This window comes from Caretta caretta, chromosome 11 (assembly GCF_965140235.1).
Source record: "Caretta caretta isolate rCarCar2 chromosome 11, rCarCar1.hap1, whole genome shotgun sequence".
Lineage (NCBI taxonomy): Eukaryota > Metazoa > Chordata > Testudines > Cheloniidae > Caretta > Caretta caretta.
This window is the reverse complement of record NC_134216.1, coordinates 2,636,289-2,658,462: the sequence shown is the minus strand read 5'-3', so window position 1 is coordinate 2,658,462 and position 22,174 is coordinate 2,636,289. Positions and strand designations below refer to the sequence as shown.

At 62.0% G+C, this 22,174-nt stretch overlaps 3 protein-coding genes across 5 annotated transcripts in view; 2 read left to right on the top strand and 1 right to left on the bottom strand.

Moving 5' to 3' along the window:
- Positions 1 to 10,123, top strand: part of TMBIM1 (transmembrane BAX inhibitor motif containing 1) — a 30,172-nt gene extending 20,049 nt beyond the window's left edge. For all 3 annotated transcript variants that reach the window (XM_048868775.2, XM_048868774.2, XM_075117706.1), the window contains exons 2-12: positions 1,059 to 1,326; positions 2,346 to 2,440; positions 3,309 to 3,373; positions 3,994 to 4,047; positions 4,734 to 4,784; positions 5,203 to 5,242; positions 5,636 to 5,673; positions 6,154 to 6,241; positions 6,637 to 6,732; positions 7,711 to 7,764; positions 7,928 to 10,123. In XM_048868775.2, coding sequence (XP_048724732.1) covers positions 1,095 to 1,326; positions 2,346 to 2,440; positions 3,309 to 3,373; positions 3,994 to 4,047; positions 4,734 to 4,784; positions 5,203 to 5,242; positions 5,636 to 5,673; positions 6,154 to 6,241; positions 6,637 to 6,732; positions 7,711 to 7,764; positions 7,928 to 8,071 — 957 coding nt within the window. In that variant the 5' untranslated portion in view covers positions 1,059 to 1,094 and the 3' untranslated portion in view covers positions 8,072 to 10,123. The remainder of the gene's footprint in view (positions 1 to 1,058; positions 1,327 to 2,345; positions 2,441 to 3,308; positions 3,374 to 3,993; positions 4,048 to 4,733; positions 4,785 to 5,202; positions 5,243 to 5,635; positions 5,674 to 6,153; positions 6,242 to 6,636; positions 6,733 to 7,710; positions 7,765 to 7,927) is intronic.
- Positions 10,110 to 13,727, bottom strand: PNKD (PNKD metallo-beta-lactamase domain containing). The gene is made up of 3 exons (XM_075117707.1): positions 13,600 to 13,727; positions 11,874 to 12,084; positions 10,110 to 11,215 (listed from the first exon to the last, which is right to left on the bottom strand). Exons 1-3 carry the CDS (start codon positions 13,631 to 13,633, stop codon positions 11,032 to 11,034), a joined length of 429 nt encoding a protein of 142 aa, XP_074973808.1. The 5' UTR covers positions 13,634 to 13,727; the 3' UTR covers positions 10,110 to 11,031.
- A 257-nt stretch (positions 13,728 to 13,984) lies between these two features.
- AAMP (angio associated migratory cell protein) lies at positions 13,985 to 22,085 on the top strand. Its single transcript, XM_048868753.2, has 11 exons — positions 13,985 to 14,147; positions 15,282 to 15,437; positions 16,222 to 16,341; positions 16,690 to 16,829; positions 18,006 to 18,150; positions 18,479 to 18,562; positions 19,048 to 19,163; positions 19,819 to 19,913; positions 20,479 to 20,569; positions 21,119 to 21,273; positions 21,733 to 22,085. Exons 1-11 carry the CDS (start codon positions 14,045 to 14,047, stop codon positions 21,806 to 21,808), a joined length of 1,281 nt encoding a protein of 426 aa, XP_048724710.1. The 5' UTR covers positions 13,985 to 14,044; the 3' UTR covers positions 21,809 to 22,085.
- The last annotated feature ends 89 nt before the right edge of the window (positions 22,086 to 22,174 follow it).

The window sequence follows — 22,174 nt, the reverse complement described above, 5'->3', positions numbered from 1 at the left end:
GTGAGTGGCATCGGCTGCAGATGTTTCAAGCCCCGCGGTAGAAGGTGCTGCAGTTGGGAGATAAGCAACCTATTGACCCGCTGGAGTCTGTAACAATTGACCGATCATCTACCAGCCCTGTATACGTAGAACCCGCCTCTCAAATGTGACCAGAATCTGTGACCCAAAAGCCCGTGGCCTCTGTCACTGGCCAACCATTTGGCTGCTCCGTGACTGATCAGGGGCTGTTGCCTCTTTCTGGCCTGACCTGACTCTTGTCAGGGTGTGACCCCCTTTGCAACAAAGTGCGACGAAATATAGGAAGAACCGTAGCGTGATCTCTGGGCAGGTGAAATTCCCCTTGAATGCAGTCAAATGACACCGCAGTTGTCTGAGGGTGCTGAAATGTACCAGCTGGGGTTCCAGCTTAGGGCATAGCCCGATCCGGCTCCTGTTTGATCTCTGGCCAGACTCCCCTGGATTTTAATGGCAACAGGATTGGGCCCCTGTCAAAAATGCCACCTCTGTTGTCGGGCTCCTGTCTGTGTCCGGCTGCAGTGAGGAGGGTTTAAAGGGCTCCTGGCCTCTTGTGACACAAAGCCAGTGGAAGGGATTTGGGGCCATTGGTGCCAGGGTTCCTGTGAGCTGGCTCCATGGCCCTGTCTCTCCCAACCCTGGCTCGCTGGCTGGGATGTCACAGAATTGCTGCCCCGGCGCTGCATGGAGAGATCATTTGATCTGAACCCCGGAAGGACTTGGGGAGAGCGATTTGCTGCCTGGGGCCCCGGGGCCAAAATTACTTAGATGATTGTCGGCATTTAAGACCCACCCACTGAACTGACTCTTTGGTTACCAGGATCTGCTTTGCGCTGGGTCTCTTTTGAGGTCAGTAATAGTCTTTATTGACCAGGCAGAAATATCAAGCTGGCCATCTTGGGAGGAGGGCTCTGGCCGGTGGGTCTGCCCCAAGCTGGACTCCGGTGCACAGAGCCGCCGTGGCCCAGCGTCGTGAGTTTTGGCTAAGGGTCCATGAACTGCACAGACAATAATGGCAGATTTTTCTCTCCCTCTGTCTCCAGGTGCTTGAGAGCCAGCCTGAGCCTTTGGGAGTCCCCATGTCATACCCCAGTGCTCCCCCGCCCTACGATGACAAGAATCCCCTCTATCCCCCGCAGCCTGGGGGCCACCCGCAGCCCGGAGCCTATCCCGGGGGCTACCCGCAACCTGCACCCTATCCCGGGAGCTACCCGCAGCCCGGAGGGTATCCTGGGGGCTACCCACAGCCAGGAGGATATCCCCACCCAGGTGTCCCAGTACCCCCCATGTCAACACTCCCAATGAACCAAGGTAAGCTGAGCGTTCAAAATAGGGGGCACGGTGCAGAAACCCACTGATGGCCCATCTGGCCCCATCACCACCTGAGATCAGAGTAAACCCACTGGGCCATCAACGTGCTGAAAGCGAGAAGGGTCCACCCCTGGTTCCAGTTGTTCTTGGTCCCGTTCTGCACAGAAGCAGGTCACCCCAGGGACCGCGGCAAAGAGAGTAACAACGGGCTGGATTCTGCTCTCGGGGATGGGGCCAGACGTGCCATCAGGGTAGCAGTGCCCATGTGGGACTTGAGGAGTGCAAGGCAGAGGAGATGGTGGGGTGAGGGGAAGGGGTCTCTGGGAGGGCAGGGTAATGGATACGGTGACTCGGGCTCTGCAAGACCTGGTATGAGCGGGGGGGGCGTTCCTCGAACCCTTGGGATGGATCGGCTCCAATTTGTCACTCACCCAGACCTGACAGACAGGAGATGTCCCGGTAAGAGGCAAAATATTCCAGTCCCATCAGGTCAAAGCTGGGCTGAGCTTGGCTGGTCTGTTCTGTCCCCAGAACCCGAGAGTCGGTCCCATTGGGCAGTGCCCTGCTGTGACAGGGGCAGCCTGGCCTGGTGGTCCCACCCAGAAGGAGGTGGGGTCTGATGGAGGTGGGGAGGACACCCTGAAACACTTGACCAACGGGCCGAGCCTGGGGCGGGGGGAGGAGACGGCGCCGCTAGAGAGGGGGGACGGTTACTTCCCTGCGCCTCGAGCCAGATGCACCCCTGGCCTCACCCTGCCGGGTACCAGGCCGGCGTCTCCTGTCTGGGCCCGGCCCTCTCAGCCATGCTGCCAGCGAGACCCCAGCTGGTGCCGAGGGGCCGTTGGGCTGGGACATCCCACGGGGCAGCCCCCTCCGAGCTCGTGGGGAGAGGCAGCCAGGAAGGGATCGGACACTCGGACAGGGCAGATCCCGGAGACGTGCCAGGTCAGCTGATGCCCCCCAAGCCGTGCCAGCATTCGGGCGCTGACTCTCCCCCTGTTGTGCCCCCCGCCCCTCAGGAGACAGCTATGGCAGTGGTGGCTCGGGGGAGGAGGACGGGCTGAGAGCAGGCACCATGGATGACAAGACAGTGCGACACGCCTTCATCCGCAAGGTAACTCTGGAGGGAGCCGGGCTGCCCAGCCCCCGGAGCTGCACGGTGGGGGAGCCGGGGGGATGGGTGGGGAGGGGGTGTCCCCCTCCAGACTCTGGCCCCCAGGAACAGGCTGCGGCCGGCGGAGCGAGCCTGGGTACCAGTGCGGGGCTGGGGATCAGGGGCTGGTGTGTCCGCGTGGCGAGGCCAGTGGCCGGGGGCAGCGTCATGCTTCCATGGCTGCAGGGTCCCCCCAGTGCTGGCGGGGGCTGGGGGCACGGCCCTGGACTGGGGAGGGGGCTGGGACTGGAGTGGCCTCGGCTACAGAGCCCCTCCCCTCCACGCTCTCTGGGCTAACAGGACGCCCGGAGCCTGTGCCTCGGTGGGAGCCCCCAGCAGGGTCAGCGGCTGGGCCAGCTTCCCCCCGCTGCCTGCCCCGGGGGGACCAGTTCTAGGGCTATGAGGGGCTCGATCTCCACAGCCCACCCGGTCCCTGGTGCCCTGCCTGTCGCCGAGTCCATCAGGAGCGGGACTGAGAGCCAGCGGCTCCATCCCACCTGGAGTGCTGGGCAGCTGGGGGCAATGACGCCTCGGGGCCGCCTTGGCGTGTCTGTGCAGGGAGCTGGGCCGGTGCCCGCGGGTGACCCCTCTGTGCCTGCCTGTGCCCTGCGGGGGAGCTGGGCCGGTGCCCCGCGGGTGACCCCTCTGTGCCTGCCTGTGCCCTGCGGGGGAGCTGGGCCGGTGCCCGCGGGTGACCCCTCTGTGCCTGCCTGTGCCCTGCGGGGGAGCAGGGCCAGTGCCCACAGGTGACCCCTCTGTGCCTGCCTGTGCCCTGCAAGGGAGCTGGTCCGGTGCCCGCGGGTGACCCCTCTGTGCCTGCCTCTTTCAGGTCTACACCATCATCTCAGTCCAGCTGCTGGTGACCGTGGGCATCATCGCCGTGTTCACCTTCGTGTGAGTCTCACCTTGTCCTGAGCCCTGCCCTTGCCACCAGCCCCCAGCTGCTGCTGTCCCAGGGGCTGGTCCCTGCTCCACGGGGCCCCAGGAGCTGGGACAAAGGACTCTCCGGAGGAACGAAGATGACTGCCCCCAATGCCCCGTCCCCCCACTGAAGGGAGGAGCCAGAGCCTTGCCTCCGGGATGGAGGAGATGAGCACTGTCTCACAAGGGATAGGGAGCCCCACCCTGGGGCTGTTTAAAGCCAGGCTGGGTGCAGCCCTGTGGGATGGGCTGTGCGGGGTGACCCTGCCCTGCCCTGGCAGGAGTCCGGATGGATCCTGGCGGGTCTGTCTGGGGAGCTGAGCACAGAGCAGGGCAGGGTTAAAGCCCTGTCCTTGCTCCTGGGCTGGGGACCCCACAGCGGGTCTGCGCTATGTGGGGGGCAGGCAACGGCTTGGGGGTGATGACGAGCAGGGAGCATCTCACTTCCAAGCTTTCCCTTGGGTCACTCTGCTGCTCGCTGGGGCCCGCGCTGTGAACACTGTGGGGGTGGAGACCACGGGGGAGCAGAGAAGGGGCCACGTGGTGACGGGTGGAGCCAGGAACCGATCTCACGCTCTTCTCCCTCTTCGCAGCTCCCCCGTCCGCGCCTTTGTGAAGAGGAACATTGCTGTGTACTACGCCTCTTAGTAAGTATCACTCTGCCAACTTTGCCAACTCCCCTCCCTGCTCATCCCGGGCCCAGCTGCCCTTTGGCTGGGTTCCTGTGCCGCCCTGTGAGAGCTGGCAGAGTCGCCACTGCTTGGTCAGTGCGCTCCCTGCTGAGTGCCACGAGGCGCTGGTGCCCCACGCCAGAGGCAGAGGGCGCTGTGTGGGCGCCGCCTCCAGCCCCTGGTGGCACGGGGAGGGAGAGGGGCAGTGAATCACAGCTTGCTTTCTTTAAGACAAAATACAAGGAAACTACATGCATAAAACTCTGTGACAGCCCCGTTCCAGCTGAGATCTGGTCTCGGGTGGGAACTCTGGTTCTTCGAGCAATAATCACTGGTCATGTCACTGTATCAGTTAAAGCACAAAGGTTAGGGTTTACAGAGGGAGCGTTGTCTAATGGTTGGAGCATGAGCCTGGTGGAGCTGTCTGCTCATACTGGCTCTACCCCATCATCTGACCTCAGAGGAGCTGTTTCCCAGCTCTGTGCCACAGTTTCCCCTCTGTGCAATGGGAGTAATGCTTCCCTACTGCCAAGGCGCGATGTGAAACGTAAGAAATGAACCTCGGCCCTTCTGCTGCCCTGCACGCGGCTCCGACCGGCCCCGGCTCCGGGTGGGCAGCAGGGCTGGGAAGAGTTCAAACTTCTGTCTCTCTCCCTCCCCAGCGCTGTGTTCCTGGTCAGCTACCTGGTGCTGGCCTGCTGCCCGGGCCCCAGGTGAGTGTCTCCTTCACTGGGGATCAGAGAGGGCGGCCCCTCCCTCCGAGCCCGCGCCCCATCTCCGAGTCCCCTGGGCACTAGGAAGCAGGTCGCGGGGGAGTGACTGAGCCAGGGGGCCGAGGCCAGAAAGGGCTCTGTCTCCATCCCCAAGGGGCGATGAGACGATGCTGCCCCCCAGGGTCGATTCCTGTCCATCCGGGCCGCAGCCTGCCCTGACGCGGGGGCCGGTTTTCACGGGGACACCCTGTGGCCTGCAGTCTCATTGGGCCAAAGCGGTGCCCTCGCCCCAGGCGACATCACGCTGCGCTCACCCCAGAAACCCCGACCCCCACTGCGTGACCCCCGCCCCCAGCCTGCAGCGCCCTGGGCTCTGACTGCCTGCGCCCTGACCTGTGTGTTCCCTGACTTCCCCCAGGAGACGCTTCCCCTGTAACCTCATCCTGCTCGCCATCTTTGTAAGTGGGGCTGTGGGACTGGGTTGTATAGCGGGGGGGGGGGGTGGGCAGTGATCCTGGGAGGGGGCCCAGCCCCAGGGTGGGGGGGGCCTTGGGGGGGGAGTGGGATGGAACGAAGGGAAGGCTTTGATGGCTGAACACTGGTTACGATTGGGCCTGGGGTCACGTGCATGGGGGTAGAAATAGGGGGTATGTGTGTGATGCAATGGGCCCCCTCCTACCTCAGGGTCACACCTATGCCTGAAACACCCCCCTCAGGCCACGTGCCCCTCAGTGCCTCCTGCTGTGAATCCCCAGGTCTTGGCGGGGACCTGGGAAGCCTACGCGATGCTTTGATCCCACGCTGGGGCTCGCTCCACAGCTAATCGCCCCCTTTCCTTTTGTTTGCTGCAGACGCTGGCCATGGCCTTCATGACGGGAACCATCGCCAGGTACCGCGGAGCTGGGGAAAGCCCCTCTGAGCCCCTTCCCTCCTCTGCCTTCCCCGAGTTCGCCTGTTGTCAGCAGGGGGGAGGCGGTAAAGAACGTGTCCCCTGGGCCACGTGCCTCCGTGTCGGGGTCACTAGCCCTGCGGGGGAAGTGGGCTCGGACGGAGAGGAAAGCCAGCCCCACCATGGTTCCAACTTCAGGGATCCTCCTGGCTTAGCTCAGGTTGAAGGAGTCGCCCTGGAGCCTGGACTGAAACAGGCGCCTCCTGGGGGCGAGTGGCAGAACCGCAGGCTGCCTGTGATGGCTTTTCTATAGGGCCCGTGGGTGCTGGGTTGGATCACCTGCCGAATGCCGAGCCCACGGGATCGCACTGCTGGGGAGCGAGCCCCGGTTCTTAGCTCCCCGTTGCATGCGGAGGGTGAAGTGGGAAATAATTGAATGGCTTTTAACCCCCCCCCCCGCTTTTAACCCTTTGTGTGCAGCGTGTATAGCACCCGGGCTGTCCTGATCACCATGGTAATCACTGCTATAGTGGCCATAATTGTCACCGTCTTCTGCTTCCAGACCAAGGTAAGGCTCGATGGGCTCCCTGCCGTCCGGGGCAGCGGGGAGGGCAGGAGTCAGGGGATTTCCCCTCCTGAGGGCCCCCGCGGCATAGGCTGGGACAGGGCACAAGGCAGACGCTGCATCGTGCCCCTTCCCCTGGGGATCCATGCTGCCTGCACCCAGTGCTGGGAATGACAGAGCAGGAATCGAACCTGGATCTCGTGCGGCAGCCCGGAGAGAGCTGGGTCAGTGACCCTCCAGGGCCAGCGCTTCGGGGTGGCCCTTCCAGCCGGGTGGCCATTGCTGCTGACCCTCGCTACCCAGGCTGCTCCTGCGGGGGAAGCCCAGTGCTGCGGGATGGCTGCGATCCCACTATGGTCCGTGGGTCCCTCTCTAACTTGTCACCATCCTGCTGGCAGGTGGATTTCACCTCGTGCACGGGGCTGTTCTGTGTGCTGGGGATTGTCGTCATGGTGACCGGAATAATCACCGCCATCGTCCTCTCCTTCAAATATGTGAGTAGTGGCTGGGGGAGGCCGGTTCGAGGACAGGCTGGGGCATGACACCAGCGCTGCCCTCTGCTGGCCCCATCCGTATCTGCAGTTGCCAGCATGGCAAGCCTGACCTGCCGGAGTCTGCCAAGAGCCTGAAGCAGTAGCCCCCATGGGTGGGTGAACTGCCCCATTTACACAGCGGAGATGTTGACTCTGAAACCTAATTATGGCAAATCAGAATGTCAGCAGCAGGGTGATTTCATCCCTGATCATTTCGGCGGATGCAAGCCGCTGCCCTGGGACGGTGTGCAGGAGGGGAATGGAGTTCTCATAACTTCATCCTCCAAACTGACCCCACTTCAGTATCTTGCACGAAAGCAAACCTCCGTTCCTGAGCCAACTGCACTTGGCAACAGCTCGCACTTGGCCGGGGATGTCCAAGCGTGTTTTGTTGACAGAAGGGAAAGTTGGTCTCCTGGGTTCACTTTAAAAGGCAGCTATGGTACGTTGGGGGGTGGCTGAAACCAGACCATCTCCCTTCACTCCATCCTGCAGCCATACCGCCTTGAGTGTGAATATACCTAGGTGCCAAACGGCATTGACCGAGCAGGATCAGGCCTGGTTGCTTGGATGGGAGACCTCGAAGGGGAGCCCAGATGCAGCTGGGTGAGGTGTGGGGGATGCAGTTGGGGGCACGCTCCCCTCCCCGTGAGTTGGGGATGAGCTGGGCTGCAGGAGCTGCTCTTTCAGAAGAAAAGCAAACCCAAGAGTACCGAGATCCTTCCCAAGTGAGGGCGTCGGCCAACAAGCGTCATGCTCCTCCCCAGAGGTGGCTGCATCTTCGAGTCGGGTAAAGCAATCCCTGACACATACACGGTGGGGATCCGAATCGGTTTTCTCCAGCCCTGGGCTGGTGGGTTGCATTACTGGTCTGTGCCCCGGGGCAGCCGCTGCAGCCCTCTGTCCTCTGACCGCCCCGGGCTGCCCCTGTCTTCGCAGGTTGTATGGCTCCACATGCTGTACGCGGCCATCGGCGCGATCGTCTTTACCCTGGTGAGTAACCTTGCTCGCTCTCTGTCCCTGCTGAGCTGGGAGCCTCCCAAGGTCCTGGGGCAGGTGGCAGGGGGAGGATGGAGGCAGCTCCTGGCTCCAACACATGGGGCTGACAGTCTCTAGCAGCATGGCTGACCCAACGCTCTGTCTCTGGTCTCCCCAGTTCCTAGCTTACAACACCCAGCTGGTGCTGGGGAACAGGAAGAACTCGATCAGCCCCGAGGAGTACGTCTACGGAGCCCTGGAGATCTACATGAACATCGTCCAGATCTTCATCTTCCTACTGCAGATTGTGGGCCGGAGCTAGAGCCTCCACGGAGCTCCCGGCGGGAATTGCCCCGGGCCCAGGAGTGCTCCGGGAACACCTTGCCGCCTTCCTTTCCCTCGTCCTTTCATGTTCCCCGCCTCAGCGTGTCTCTCCCAGGCCGTTGGCCTCTGGTTTCCCTTCTCACCTGGGGAGCCCAGCGTGGCTGCTCATAGAGGGGTAGCAGGCAAGACTGGCCCGTCTGCCCTGCAGAATAACAAGGCTTTGCCCAGAAATGAAGCCAGTGTCAGCCGATATCTGCCTGCCCTGTTAATTGTTCCGCTGCCCTCTGTGCTCCCCCGTGACCTCCTGTCTTTCTTCTCTCCCCACGCTGCCCCCAGGGATGTGTCAATGCACCGAGTTCATCCCCGTGGTATCCTCTCTTGCAGAGGTGTGTTCCGATCCCAGATCCTCTAGTCATAGCTTCCTGGGAAGTGAGAAATCCAAGGGCAGCCCCTGCCTGGCTGCGTGGATCCCCGGGCCCATGACCGCGTTCTTTGCCAATGGGCTTCCTCCATTTCGGCTCCCTCCCTTTCTCTTGCCACGTGCCTACGGGAGGAACATTCCTTCACGTCATCAAATCCGAGTCCACTCAAAGGAGAGCAGAAAGACAGGGGCTTAGTCCTCGCTCCGCTCTGAACCAAGGTGTGTACGTTCCCGCCGCCCTGCAGAGCGCCCTTCGGTGGGGGGGGGGGCAGCGGGGGATGCAATCAATGCACTGAGATGATTTTAAAGGGGAGGGGGGACTTGTCGTCTATAAATCAGTGCTTTTCAATTCCAGCAGGGTTTTCACTCTCCCTGTGTCTGTTTCACAGAATACAGATCAGCCCAGACTTCAGGGCTAACACTAGTGCTTTGGGGGCAGTTACATGTCTTAGGCTAGCCTTATGGTAAGTAAAAAAAAAAAAAAAAATCTACTTAGCCCCAGGCTGGGGAGGAGAAACGTACAGAGGCATGACCCATGCTAGCCCCCAGATTTTTGTTGTTTCTAATTCAATGTATTTTATCCTTGGTACGCAAAGGTTTTTGTATCAAGCTGCTATATTGTATATTTGACTAGGCCGGAAAGCCAAAGGGCCTTGAAATAACACCGTTTGACGGGGGGAGGCGAATGGCACAAGGGGAATTGCAAAGAACCGTGCTGTGTATGTTGCTCATACTCTCTAGTAAGAGAGTCGCTTATTGCAGGAGGAAACAGAACTGGGGCTGCAGGAAGGGGCCGCAGGCAGCATTGTAAATCACCACCCCTAATACTAGAGGCTGGAACAGGTGCTGTAAGGGGGGGCGGGATGGGGCAGAACGCTGCCTTGGAGTACTCTGGCTCCCCCAGGGCAGTGCTGGTGAAGCGGGGGGCAGCAGCTGAACCCAGAGCCGGATCCCAGCGCCTCCTGGGAAGAGCAGGCTCAGAGCAGGGCGGCTGGATCAGAATCCCCAGGCGAACGGCCAAAAGGGCAGGGTGTGGGCAGGGAAAGTGGGGGTGCAGCCAGCGTCAACCCTTTGTGCTCCTTCCACGACGCTAGCGGCTTGGGCCAGCCTTGTTCACTCAGTGCCTTAAATCCCGATGTCCCTGGCAGATGATTTGAGGTCAGCACAGCACATGGCCGGGAGTCGCCCCTTTCACGGGCAGCCCTCCTCAGATCTGTGCTACGCCCGTCTAGGAAGGGAGACCTGCCCGTTCTGGGTGCTGGCCTGGAGGCAGAGCTGCTGATGAGCAGAGCCCGGCTCTGTCCTGGCTGAGGGCGGGGGCGTTGGCCAGCTGGGGTTAGCTTTGCTATGCAAAGGGCTGCCGGGTGCGCTGCAGAGGTTAGTGGATTGGCTCAACGGCCCCCCGTGCAGGACAGACCGAGAGACCCCTTCTCTGGGAGCGCTCCGCTAGCCAGGTTCGGAGTGGTCCCCAGTCCATGCAGCGGGGGCCATGAGGGGATGGCCGTATAGCATAAGCTGTATTATATTCTAATGCTGCAGCCAGTGGGAGCAGCGCGGTCGGCTCCCCGCACCAAAGGACACAGACAAGTTGCACTCAATAAAGCGAAACACTGTGTACTTTTTCAAGCATCCAGCATCTTTTGATTTTTATTCACAATTGTGAAAGTGACAGTGGTGCAGGGGAAAGAGGTGACCCCTGGGACCTGAATCTCCCAGGCCAGGGATGTTGGAGGTAGAGTAAGCATACCCCACCCCCCAAAACCACTGCCATGTCCCCCACCCTGCAGAGACCATCTCTGGAAATGAGACGGGAGCTCAGTCCCTGTGGCACAAGCAGTCCCCACATCTCAGCCGAGGCTGTCGTCAAGGACTGGGGGAGAGGGAACGTAGCTACCTCCCAAACTGGACAGGACTGAGCCTCACCGTCTCACTTCCCACAGCCCCAGCAGTAATATTCAGGAACCATGGAGCTGGACCCTGTTTAAAGCAGCTCCTGAATTCTCCGCCCCATCCAAGCCAGATTCTCAGTGCAGCAGCGTTACCCACCCCCCTGTGGGGATACTTCAGGGCTTTGAGCCAGCTCTAACCATCCCCCACCACCAGCCTTTCAGAAGTGGTAACTGGCTCCTCCCCGGACTTGGTGAGGAAAAGCTCTGGGCCAGATCTCCATGCAGCGCTGCTGATGGCTAAGGACATTTGGTGTAACATCCCCTTTCTGTGGTGCCCCTCGGGGTTACAGCTGCACAGGGGCAGATTTCCCTGAGGTGAAGGGTTTATTTAGGATCTCACTTCTGTCCCACACCAGCTGTGTGCAAGGTACAGAGGCAATGTGAGAAATTAGAGTAGGGTCAAGTGATTTGGGCAGAAACAGCCTGACCCCCCCAGGGGACTGACTCTCAAACAGAAGGGCTGTTGGCACCTGAGACTAATCACTGGGACAGTGTTTCTCATTCGGCAACATCAAACAGATTTGTCTCCAAGTTCCCGAGCTCTGAGCGGGAAGGAAGTCTCCGTTGCCTTGGCTCTGTGTTCCAAGACTAGGCCTTGGGGTCGGCCACACCCTCTGGTCCCAGTGAGGTCCTCTTGTACCGCACTCCCTCGTACTCCCCCACGTTGGACGCCTTCATCTTCTGGCGAGCCTTTAGCTGCTTCAGGCGATTTTTGTCCACTTCGCGCTTGGTCAGGAGAAAGAGGATAATGCCGGAGGGGAAGCCGATGGCCCTACGGGAAACCAGAGCTATGGTTAAACTGCAGGACGTTCAGCATCCATCAGGCAGGGGAGGGCGAGTCAAAGTGAGAGGCTTGCACGGACTCAGGGCAGAAACTGTCCAGGCTTCTCCCAGTTCTGCGGATGCGCCTCCATCCCAACCCGCAGCTCCCCTTGTTGTTCTAGTCCTGGGCTCCTTTCACACAGCTCTGCCAATGCCTCGGCGGACTCCCCTTGCCACCACCATGCTCCAGGCTGGGGCAGATCCCCTTTGAGATGCCCAGGGAGGTTGTGGAATCTCCATCACTGGCGATTTTTAAGAGCAGGTTAGACACACACCTGTCAGGGATGGTCTAGATAATACTTAGTCCTGCCTTGAGTGCAGGGAACTGGACTAGATGACCTCTCGAGGTCCCTTCCAGTTCTATGTACCCAGGCTGCTCCTTACGCTAACACAGAGGATGCCACACACTCCCATGGTACGCCAGGGCCTGAACAAGCTGCCTCCAGAGGGTCGCAGGCAGACAACGCGCGCACTGGACTCGGCATTCAATCTTAGACTAGAGCGCTCACCCAACAGAACGGGTCTGAGGGCATTTCTAAGCAGGGGACGCTGATGACACTCCTGACCCTGGAGTGAGACAAGGATGATCAGCAATTTTCAAGACTCACCAGGCCACACCAACCATCTTCATGGGGTTCTTGGCTTTCCGTGTAGGGATATACTCTGGGATTTCATGGACTCGCCTGCCAGGTTCTGGCTTGGCTCCTAAGTCCAAGGGGGCTCGGCAGCTGCCATGGATGAGTCTGACATTGAGCCGGGCCAGGGGTCTATGGGTCCCAGCTAAGCATGCTGCCCGGCTCACAGCAGCAGAGAAAAATCCTGCCAAAGACAAAGCCAGATTACCTAGAGCACCTAAAGACCTCAGATCGGCCACAAAGGTCCCTGGCCGGGGAGGGTGTGAGGCTGGGTTCCTGGGTGGGCTGGGGAATCTCTGTGACAGTCACAGCAGACACGTGTTTTACCCTGATTTTGCATTGGTCTCACACCTGCACTCAGAGACCCCAGCTCGGGATCGGGGCCCATTGTGCAGGATGGGGCGCGCACACACGAAGGGGCCTGGCTGGTATTTCAGATCCCGACACCTCTGCTAATTTCCCCTCGCCTTGTGCGGTAAGGCGAGAACCAGGGGGTGCGTGAGCCCATGCTGCCCCTACAATAGGGCTTTAGACGGGGAGCCCACCTGACGCCCCGTCCCAGGGGCCCCGCTGTTACTGCAGCGGGGGCTTTGCCAGCCCTGGGTGCTGCACCGCACGGCAGGCGGGTTCTGGGGATGCCAGGCACTGGGCCCCGGCTCGGGGGGGTGGGGGGGACCTTGGGGGCCCTGGGACTGGGGGGTTCTGGGCCCTGGCACTGGGGGAGGGGCCGAGCAGGGGGAGGCGGAGGAAAGGAGGGGCCGGGCCTCTGGAGGGAGGGGAAGTGCCAGGCCCTGGCTCCGGGCAGGGGGAGGGGCCGGGCCCTGGCTGGGGAGCAGGGGGGTTAGGCGGGGAAGGGGCCCAGGCTAGGAGGGCGGGGGAGGGGCCCTGGCTCCGGGGGGGAGGGGCTGGGCCCCGGCTGGGGGAGGGCGGGGGAGGGGCCGGGCCCAGGCTGGCGGGGAAGGGGGTGAAGAAGGGGGGGAGGGGCCCTGGCTCTGGCGGGGGAGGGGCCGGGTCCAGGCTGTGGGGGGAGGGTCCGGGTCCAGGCTGTGGGGGAGGGGAGGGGGCCCTGGCTCTGGCGGGGGAGGGGCCGGGCCCAGGCTGGGGGGGGGAGGGGGCCCTGGCTCCGGGGGGGGAGGGGCCGGGTCCAGGCTGTGGGGGAGGGGCCGTGGCTCCGGGCGGGAAGGGCCGGGCCCAGGCTGGGGGGGGGGAGGGGGCCCTGGCTCCGGGGGGGGAGGGGCCGGGCCCAGGCTGTGGGGGGAGGGTCCCTGGCTCTGGCGGGGGAGGGGGTGGGCCCAGGCTGGGGGAGGGGCCGGGCCCTGGCTCTGGCGGGGGAGGGGGTGAAGAAGGGGGGGAGGGGCCCTGGCTCTGGCGGGGGAGGGGCCGGGCCCAGGCTGGGGGGGGAGGGGGCCCTGGCTCCGGGGGGGGAGGGGCCGGGTCCAGGCTGGGGGGGGAGGGGGCCCTGGCTCTGGCGGGGGAGGGGCCGGGTCCAGGCTGGGGGGGGAGGGGCCCTGGCTCCGGGGGGGGAGGGGCCGGGCCCAGGCTGTGGGGGGAGGGTCCCTGGCTCTGGCGGGGGAGGGGCCGGGCCCAGGCTGGGGGGGGAGGGGCCCTGGCTCCGGGGGGGGAGGGGCCGGGCCCAGGCTGGGGGGGAGGGTCCCTGGCTCTGGCGGGGGAGGGGCCCTGGCTCCGGGCGCTCAGTTACCGAACGACCCGCGGACCGCCGCCGCCATCGCCATCTCGGGAGCGGACGCTCGGCTCCCGGCAGGCAGCGCGCCCTGCCGCGGTGCACGCTGGGAGCGGCGGTGCGTGGGCGGGAGGGAAAGGGGGGACAGGAACTACAGCCCCCAGAATGCCCTGGGGCGCGACGACGAGCACTCCCAGAATGCTCAGGGCGAGGCGGAGCCGGGACTCCCAGCGGCCCCCAGCCGCGGCCCGGGCCGACTACAACTCCCAGAATGCCCGGCGGGGGCCCGCCAGCCCGCCGGTGGGCGGGGCTTACCGCGCCGGGAGCGCCGATTGGCTCGGGCGCCCCAGCCCCGCTCGGCGATTGGCGGAGCCGGGCACCGCCCCTCTCCCTGGGCCAGGCCTGGCGGCGCGCGGGCGGACGGGGCGCCCCGAGGCCGAGCGGAGCCCGCAGCCAGCCCGGCATGGAGCCCGGCCCCGGGGAGGGCGGCGCCGCCGCGGGCGCGGTGCACTTCCACGGGGACGAGGAGATCATCGAGGTGGTGGAGCTGGGCCCGCCCGGCCCCGGTGAGCGGGGGATGGGCCGGGCCTGGGGGGCGGCGCCGCCCGAGGGGAGTCGGGAGCCTGGGGGGCAGCGGCGGCCCTGCAGGTGGGTCCCTGCCCCAGGGGAGTCGGGAGCCGGGGGGGCGGCGGCGGCCCTGCAGGTGGGTCCCTGCCCTAGGGGAGTTGGGAGCCTGGTGTGGCGATGGCTCTGCAGGGGGATCAGAGGGGTGGGTCCCTGCCCTAGGGGAGTTGGGGGCCTGGGAAATGGCCCCTCTGCAGAGGGTCCTGGGTGGCCCTGTCCCAGGCTGGGGGGTTGCTCTAGGTGCCCCTTGGCGCTGAGTCTCTGGGGCCAGGAGTTTCCCACCTCCCACATCAGATCAGGGGAGCTGGGAGTGGGTGCAGTGGGGAGTCTTGCTGTAGGATCTTGGGGGTGTGTGTGTGTGTTTGGACCCGCTTCTGGCCCGTCTGCATTGCGGCCCCTTCCCCTAGCTCTGCCACCCATGTGGATCCTGCCTGTCCGTTCCTGGAGTGGCTCCTTCTCCTGCTGCTGGAGGGTCCCACGGGAGCAGCTTGAACCCTCTGTCCCTCGCCTGCACTGCAGCAGGACACCCTGCAGAATGGCCTGTGGAGAGCCCTCTCCCTAGGGTCCAGAGGGGAGATCGGCTCCGGGGGCCTGTTCTGTCCTGGGTTTCTTTGCTGAAGCTGCCAAACCGGGGCCAGCCGCGACGATGCTGGGTTTTGTGGCATGGATGTTTGTCCTGCATCGAGTGGACTGAAACCAGCACATGACGTGCAGGCCACTGGCTTGCTGTGGGGAGCGGGGGGACTAGGGCCTAGAGAGCCCCGGTAGTTGCATTAACGAGGCCCGGTCCCCTGACTCCTCCTGGGCGTCCAATCTGTTCAGAGGACCTCAGTGAATGAGTGCGGCCTGGTACTGAAAACCCTGCTGTCCAACAGGGAGGCAGTGGAACTGGCTTGCAAGCGCACTGAGGGAGGCCTCTGCCCGGTGGAGCCGGACTCTGCCTACATTACCCCCCGCCTCCCAGGGAAATGTCTCATCTGGCCCTTTCTGCAAGCAATGTGCGTGAGCTGAGGGGGGCAGAATACCCCCCCCACCACCACCTCCGGTGCTTACGTTCCCCGGCTTTTCCCCTGCAGACGACCTGGCCAATGAGATGGAAGATGTGGATTTTGACGAGGAGGCCATCCAAGGGGCTGAGGAGCAGGCCTGGGAGACGGAGGAGGAAGACGAGGGGGTGGAGGATGGCATGGAGGCCCAGGATGACAGTGAGGTCACTTTCTCTGAGCACTCGGGTAAGCTGGGGGTAGGGGCGGGCCCTGCTGTATTGACACCTCATGTGTGTTGTCTCCTGTCCTGATGTTCATTGTAGCTTTCTCCAAACTCAGCTGCTCCAGCTACACGAGGGCTCAGGGGGATATTGCCAGGTGGGTCGGCCCTGCCAGGGTGAGGGGTGATCTCTGCACCCCCTCGCTGAAAATGGGGCAGGGCTTGGTCAATTGAGTTCCCTCCAAGAGCTGGCTTTGCCCCTGGCTTTCCTTAGTGGGGTTGTGCCGGCCCGTGTGTTCAGACAAGATGTTCCTGGGACTTTCCCCCTGGAGGGTCCGAGCCTTCAATTGCTCCCTAGTGACTTGCTGCTGGCCAATCATAGTAGCAGGAGCTTCTCCATCAAGGCTGGGGACCGGATGACTTATAAGTGGGAGCTTGAAGAAGGGCAGGGCAATCCTGGACCAAGTTGCTGCCACTCTGCTCGCCAAAAGCCAAACCGACCAGTCAGCACCTGAGACAGCCACCATCTAGCCTGGTATCCCTTCTTCCTGGCCTGCTAGATCAGCCCCTCCCTTGCCTTGCGCCATGGCCGATGCTGGTGTAGCCATGGCACGTTTGTCTAACATTGTCTACGCCCCAAGCGACCAGCTCCTATCCTGGGTCTTGGGGGTTAATGAGCTTAAAATGATCCCGATCTGCAACTGAGCCTGTCTGGGGTTGAGCCCTAACGAAGCGGGAGTTGGGAAGTTGGCTGGCATTCCGTGTTCATTCGGTAGGTGATATTTATTGACACTGTTCTGTCCCGTGAAGCCTCCGTTTTCTGCGTGAGCCTCGATCCCACGACCAACACCCTGGCGGTGACAGGCGGGGAGGACGACAAGGCATTCGTGTGGCGGCTGAGTGATGGTGAACGCCTGTTTGAATGCTCAGGTGAGGTGCGCTGAGTTGGACCATTCTCTGGCCTATGGCAGGTTCTGCTTCAATTCCTGGTGGTTGTGGTGTGCTCCCTTTGGGGGTGTTACTGTGCGGTGTTAAACAGCTGCCGTGTTTCACCCCAGAGAGAGCTGCATTGTCATGGTGGATGGAAAAGACAGAAAGCTGGGATCTTTAGGGATGATGAGCTGTACAGGTTAAATCTAATGGCCTGCAACTGCTGGAGCCAACCTTCTGTTGTGGATAATCTTCAGTGCTTGGCTTGATGTTATCTGCCTTAATCACCGCAGCTAACCAAGGCTGGCTAAATCACTATCCCCTGCTTCCCCATTGCTGTCTCTTCAGGTCACAAGGACTCCGTCACCTGCGCAGGTTTCAGCCACGACTCCATGTTTGTGGCCACAGGGGACATGAGTGGACTGATCAAAGTGTGGCAGGTGGACACGAAGAAAGAGATCTGGTCGTTCGACGTGGGCGACTTGGAGGTGAGAGGGAATGAAAGGGGTGTCACTCATGGAATCTGGAGCCCAGACCCCACTCGAGGGGGCGAGGTTTCTTTTTTTAAGAGACCACCTAGAACCTCAGCCTGGATTGTCAGGAGCCACGGGCTGGTGCCTGGGAACTTTCTCCAGGAAGTGAAGCTGACAGGTCTAGTTCCTATCTCCTAGGCTGAAGAGATCTCCTGATTTCCACTGGAAAGGATGATGCAGCATGTGATGGTGGCTTCTTGGCTGGGGCGGGGGAGTGGGGTGTATGGGGCAGATCCTGGGAACGTAGAATGGTCCGGGTGGTGCAGTGGCTGACGGGTTGGAAGCCTCAGGGAGTTTTGCTTCAGAAAGTTTTGTAGCATCTGTTGGCTGTCTCAGGAGCTACATGATGGGGGATTTCTCTGTGTAGCTCCTGGTCCCTCTGCCTCTCCTCCCGTATGTGAACCTTCGATGAAAAGATCAGAGAACACGTCCTCCCTTGTTTGTTTCTTCTCCCTCTTCTTCATTGCACCAAGGGGAAGTCTGGGTGTTACCAACAGGAATCAAAGCATTGTGTGGACTTGTGAAGATGTGCTGAAATTAGGCAGATTTTACCAGGAAAATTCTGTAGCGTAGACCAGGCCCAGTTCAGTGGGGAGAAGCGAACTGGATTTTGAAACCATTTCTAGTTACCTGGCGTAACTGATGCTGGTGAGGACGGTTGTATCCTGAATGCCACTTCTGATTTAATCATGTCCCTTTAGGTAGGGAGCTGGACGCTTTCAACTTGCTGTGTATTGTGTAGTTCCTCCAAAAAGCTGAAAGTGCGTGTACAACGGGGGAAACTGAGTCACGGAGGGGCAGTGACTTGTGTAAGGTCACCCAGTCAGAGAGAGCCTGGAGAGAAGTCCTGTGCTTTTCAAAGTTTGGCTTTGAACCGCTTGCGTCTATGGATGCTGGGGCAGCGTACCTGGAGGTGACTGCACACATCTCCCTGATCGTGTGCCCGCCAGCAGGGGAGGTGGTATGGAGCCAGCTCTAGAGGGAGCCAAGTGCCCAGCCTGGATTCCCTTCTGTGGGCCCCGCTTGTGGATCCTCTTGGGCTGAGCCAGGCCTGTAATGTCTGGCTCCCCCCAGGCCCGACTGTTCTCTGCTCTTCAGCATCCTCCCCGCTCTGTCTCCCTCTTTCCCCAGTGGATGGAGTGGCACCCTCAGGCCCACGTCCTGCTGGCGGGCACAGCTGATGGGAACTCCTGGATGTGGAAGATCCCCAGCGGCGAGTGCAAGACCTTCCAGGGGCCGAGCTGCCCGGCCACTTGCGGCAGGGTCCTTCCTGACGGTGAGAGGAGAGGGTGGGGAAGGGATTTGGGGAAGCTGGGCATGGAAACTAGGCCGTGGTGCAGCCCTGCCAGTCGTTACGGCATAGCCACTGACTCTCTGTGGGCACTCCCCCAACTAATCCGATTGGGAGCCATGTGTCTTCTCCGTCGGTCCCTCAGCCAGGAGGCGCCCTGTCAGGGCAGGAGTCACCGAGCCCTGCAAGGATTTTTCCCCCAGGCCCCTGTCCCTTGGCATGCAGGGGGCAGCCTGGGAGGGGGAAGGATAGGGTGGGGACAGGGTGGGGGGAGAGGGTCTAACAAGCGGCTGTTGTCCATCTCTCCGTCCAGGGAAGAGAGCGGTGGTTGGCTATGAGGATGGGACTGTGCGGATCTGGGACCTGAAGCAGGGAAGTTCCCTCCACGTTCTTAAAGGTATGGAAGGGTTCATTCCCCCTGTCCGTTGGTAGCTAGGAAGGGCAGGGTGCTGGCGTTGCACTGGATTTCCTCTGTTTTACAAGGGTCTGCACCAAAGGAACACGGGGCGGGGTAGGGGGGTGGCCGGGTCCACCAGCCCCTTTCCGTGGACTCTCGTTATGCCCGTCAGAGGGGCGTGGGGCTCTCTCCTCAGAGACTGGGGGAGTCCGTCCATACAGGGAGAGCGGTTCCGATGCACCAGAGTCTAGTCTGTGGCTGGTCTCTGCAGAACCTGGCGCGTTGGCAGACCTGCATGCTGGCAGGAGGGGGCACCGCTCCTTGCAGCAGGGCGCGGGGAGGCCGTTGGTCAGGATTGAGGGGCATCAGCAGAACTGGCATGAACTGGTGGGGCAGCTGCTCTGGGTTGGGCTCTGAGGTCTCCCAGGCAGGATTGGAACACGGTCAAAGCGTCTGACCTCCCGTTGGCTGTGAACTTTCCTCAGGTCAGGACGGGCATCAGGGCCCCTTGACGTGCGTGACCAGCAATAAAGATGGCAGCCTGGTCATGACTGGGTCCGTGGATTGTCACGCCAAGCTGGTGAACTCAGCCACCGGCAAGGTGAGGCCCTCGCACTGCCCTGGGGCTGGGTGGCGGCACCCAGGGCCCTGAGCGGGCAAGCCTGGGAGGTTTGCTGCTCGAAGGCCGAAGCTAGGGAAGGGGCTGGGTTAACAACCTCCTTTGACTTCCCTGCCCCAATCGAGTCTCCTCTCCTGGCGGCCCTGCAGCTCTGGGAGAGTGAGCTGCTCTGGCCCAGCCTGGCCTCGCTCAGGCTTGTCGCTCATTGATCTCTGCTCGTTGATCTCTGCGGCCGCCTGCTCCGGGGAGGACCTGCAGTGGTGTTGATCTGCCAGCAGAGAGGGCTCTAGGCCAAGGCACCGCACTGCCCTCGCTGTCCAGAGTTGGGTTACTGGAGTTCAGGGATGCCAGTGGCTGGAGGTGGCAGGGTGGGATCACTTGCCCTCCTGGCCCAGTCGGGTTCTTGTCTCTGGGTGCCGATGGGTACCCCCCTTGGTTATTGGGGAAGGGGAGTGGCCTGGTCTGTATTTGCAGGGCCCCCACTCTGGGGCAGGGGTGGTGTCTGCAGAGTAATGGGCTTGGCCCAGGCTGTAGCAGGCTCAGCAATCTCCAGGTGGGGGGAGAGACGGGACGCTGGATTGGCTCCCAGCCCCCCTCCCCACTGGCTCTGATGGGGGAGTGTCTCCTCTCTGCCCAGGTGGTCTGTGTGTTTAAGATGGAAAGTGCAGCCTCAAAGCCCCCGGCGGGGGAGGCCGAATCCAACTCGGTCGAGTCCCTGGGCTTCTGCAATGTGTGAGTACGGGCCGGGTGGGCGAAAGGCTGACCCTCCCGGCTCATCCTTCCGGGGCTGGGCCTGGACGCTGGGAAAGGGCCATGGGCAGAGGCGACCCCAGCAGCTGCATCGAGGGAGGGAGGGTGGGTGCGTGGGGGGGGTTGCTGATTTGGCATGGGGTTGGTCCTGGTGCTGCCATGTTGCTTGGCATTCACGTCCTGGGGAGGCCAGGGTGCCGTTCTCCTCCCCTCTCTTTAGAGGACCCTTCCTGGGTTCCCCCTCCCCCACCCCATCATCCCTATTGGTAACAAATCCAAAGAGTCCCATTTATCTGTTTTGCCGGGGACTGACTGAACAAGCCTCGTTCCTCCACCCAGGCTGCTCGGCCAGCAAGGCAGGGGGGGCGTTTCCTTCGAAATCCACCCCCCCTTTGCTCCTAAGAGGGGGTCTGGCAGGTAAACCAGTCCGTCCATCCCTCCCTCCTTTTACTTCCTTCTGTCTCCCGCTGGCGAAGAGGTGCTGCTCTGGGAGGTCGGCAGGCCACCATGCCCCGCCTCTCACGCTCCCCCTCTTTCCCCGGGGCAGGATGCCGCTGGCAGCCGTGGGCTACCTGGACGGGACCTTGGCCATTTACGACATCTCCACGCAAAGCCTGAGGCAGAGGTGTCAGCACGAGGTAAGGGACCGGGCACTAGTTGGCGCTCTGGGGGTGATGCCCTGAGCTGTGGCCCCTGGAGACCTCGGGCTGCCCCAGAGGGCTCTGGGATCACTCAGATCTGCTGGGGGGGCATGCTCTCCTCCCAGTTAGCAGGCCTGGGGCTGCCCCCGTGGCCCAGGGCAGGGGCTGGCAGCTCCTAGCATGGCTCCTGGCTGATCCCCTATAAATCCTCATTCTCTCACGGCTGTCACTAACCTCTAGACACTGTTGCCGTCTCTGTCCAGGGACCATCACTGAGCCCCCTTGGCTTGGGCCTAGCCTTGGGTTGGGTCCCAGCCCCCAGCCAGAAAAGCAGGGTTTGTGGGCTCTGACCAGTGATCCTAACGTCCCTGTAGCGTGTCAAGACAGCAGCCCTTGCCCGCCCCTTAGGCAGTGCCAGGCACCACATCCCTTGTGGGGTGGAGCTCCCACGTCTGCCGCCAGACTGGGCGAGCCAGCCCCTGTGCCCTTGTCCGGTGGGGTTGGAGTGCGGCCTGCCGGTGCCCTCGCTGACTTCCGTGCCCGCAGTCGGGGATCGTGCAGCTGCTGTGGGAGGACGGCGCGGCTGTGGTCTACACCTGCAGCCTGGATGGTGCCGTGCGCTTGTGGGATGCTCGCTCCGGGAAGTTGATCAGCGAGTATCGGGGCCATTCGGCGGAAATCCTGGACTTCGCCGTCAACAAGTGAGTGGCTGTGGCGGGCTCTGCCTGTGGTACGTCTGCCTTCGTGCTGCAGCGGGCACGGCCCCCACTCAGTCTGCCCGTTCGGCTGGCTGTGGACACGGGGCTGGCGTGTGCTGGGGGAGGGCGGGGATTGGCTCCTACATATGTTAAAGCCTGCGAGCTTTGCGCTCAGAAATCGTGAGCTGTCCTGCCCCAGCCGGCTCGAGAATGGTGGCGCCGGACGTGATCAGACTCGGGGTCTGTGTTGCATTAAGAAGGGTGCTTTGTTAGGCCGGGCTGAGAGCAGGTCTCTGCCTCTTGAGGGGCACTGGCGGAGCCGAGGGAAGCAAAGGCTAGACTGGACTAGCCTGTCTCTCTGTCCCCTTCTCTTTCCAGACCCAAGGAGTGTGGGCGGCGGCTGGGGGGCTCTGCCCTTTGTCCCCCGAGCCTCTCTAATCCGATCTCCCGTCTCTTTCCCAGGGACGCGTCCATAGTGGTGACAACGTCCGGGGATCACCAAGCCAAAGTGTTCTGCGTGCAGCGCCCGGATCGTTAGCGTCGGCGCCTGGAAGGGAGCGGAGCACTGTGGGAGCCGAGAGCAGTGCATTGTGGGATGGGGGGGGGACTAAACCCACCAGCAAAGTGAGGCAGAGCAATCCACGGCTGGAACTCGAGGGGGGTGGGAGGTTGGCTTGTACTGCACGGGGACCCCTGATCCTTTTCGCATAAAGTGATTCATAGCTATCGCTTGGCCATCTCCCCCCTTGTTTAGTTTTAGGGCTAATCCCAGGGTTTTCTATGAAATGTTTTAATTATATAAATTATTTCACGTACTGGATCCCGTCTGTTCCGACGTCTCCCACGTCGGCCAGGGCATCAGAGCAGCTCCCGCCTGTTGCACCAGATCCCTCTTTGGGATCTA

Excerpts from the sequence above, each read along its gene's own strand:
- AAMP (XM_048868753.2), top strand. The coding sequence starts at position 14,045 with ATGGAGCCCGGCCCCGGGGAGGGCGGCGCCGCCGCGGGCGCGGTGCAC. Across the intron at positions 14,148-15,281 it reads GCTGGGCCCGCCCGGCCCCG|ACGACCTGGCCAATGAGATG; the intron begins GTGAGCGGGGGA and ends TTTCCCCTGCAG. Across the intron at positions 19,914-20,478 it reads TCCCTGGGCTTCTGCAATGT|GATGCCGCTGGCAGCCGTGG; the intron begins GTGAGTACGGGC and ends TCCCCGGGGCAG.
- PNKD (XM_075117707.1), bottom strand. The coding sequence starts at position 13,633 with ATGGCGATGGCGGCGGCGGTCCGCGGGTCGTTCG. Across the intron at positions 12,085-13,599 it reads GGCGGTCCGCGGGTCGTTCG|GATTTTTCTCTGCTGCTGTG; the intron begins GTAACTGAGCGC and ends TGTCTTTGGCAG. Across the intron at positions 11,216-11,873 it reads AAGATGGTTGGTGTGGCCTG|GGCCATCGGCTTCCCCTCCG; the intron begins GTGAGTCTTGAA and ends GGTTTCCCGTAG.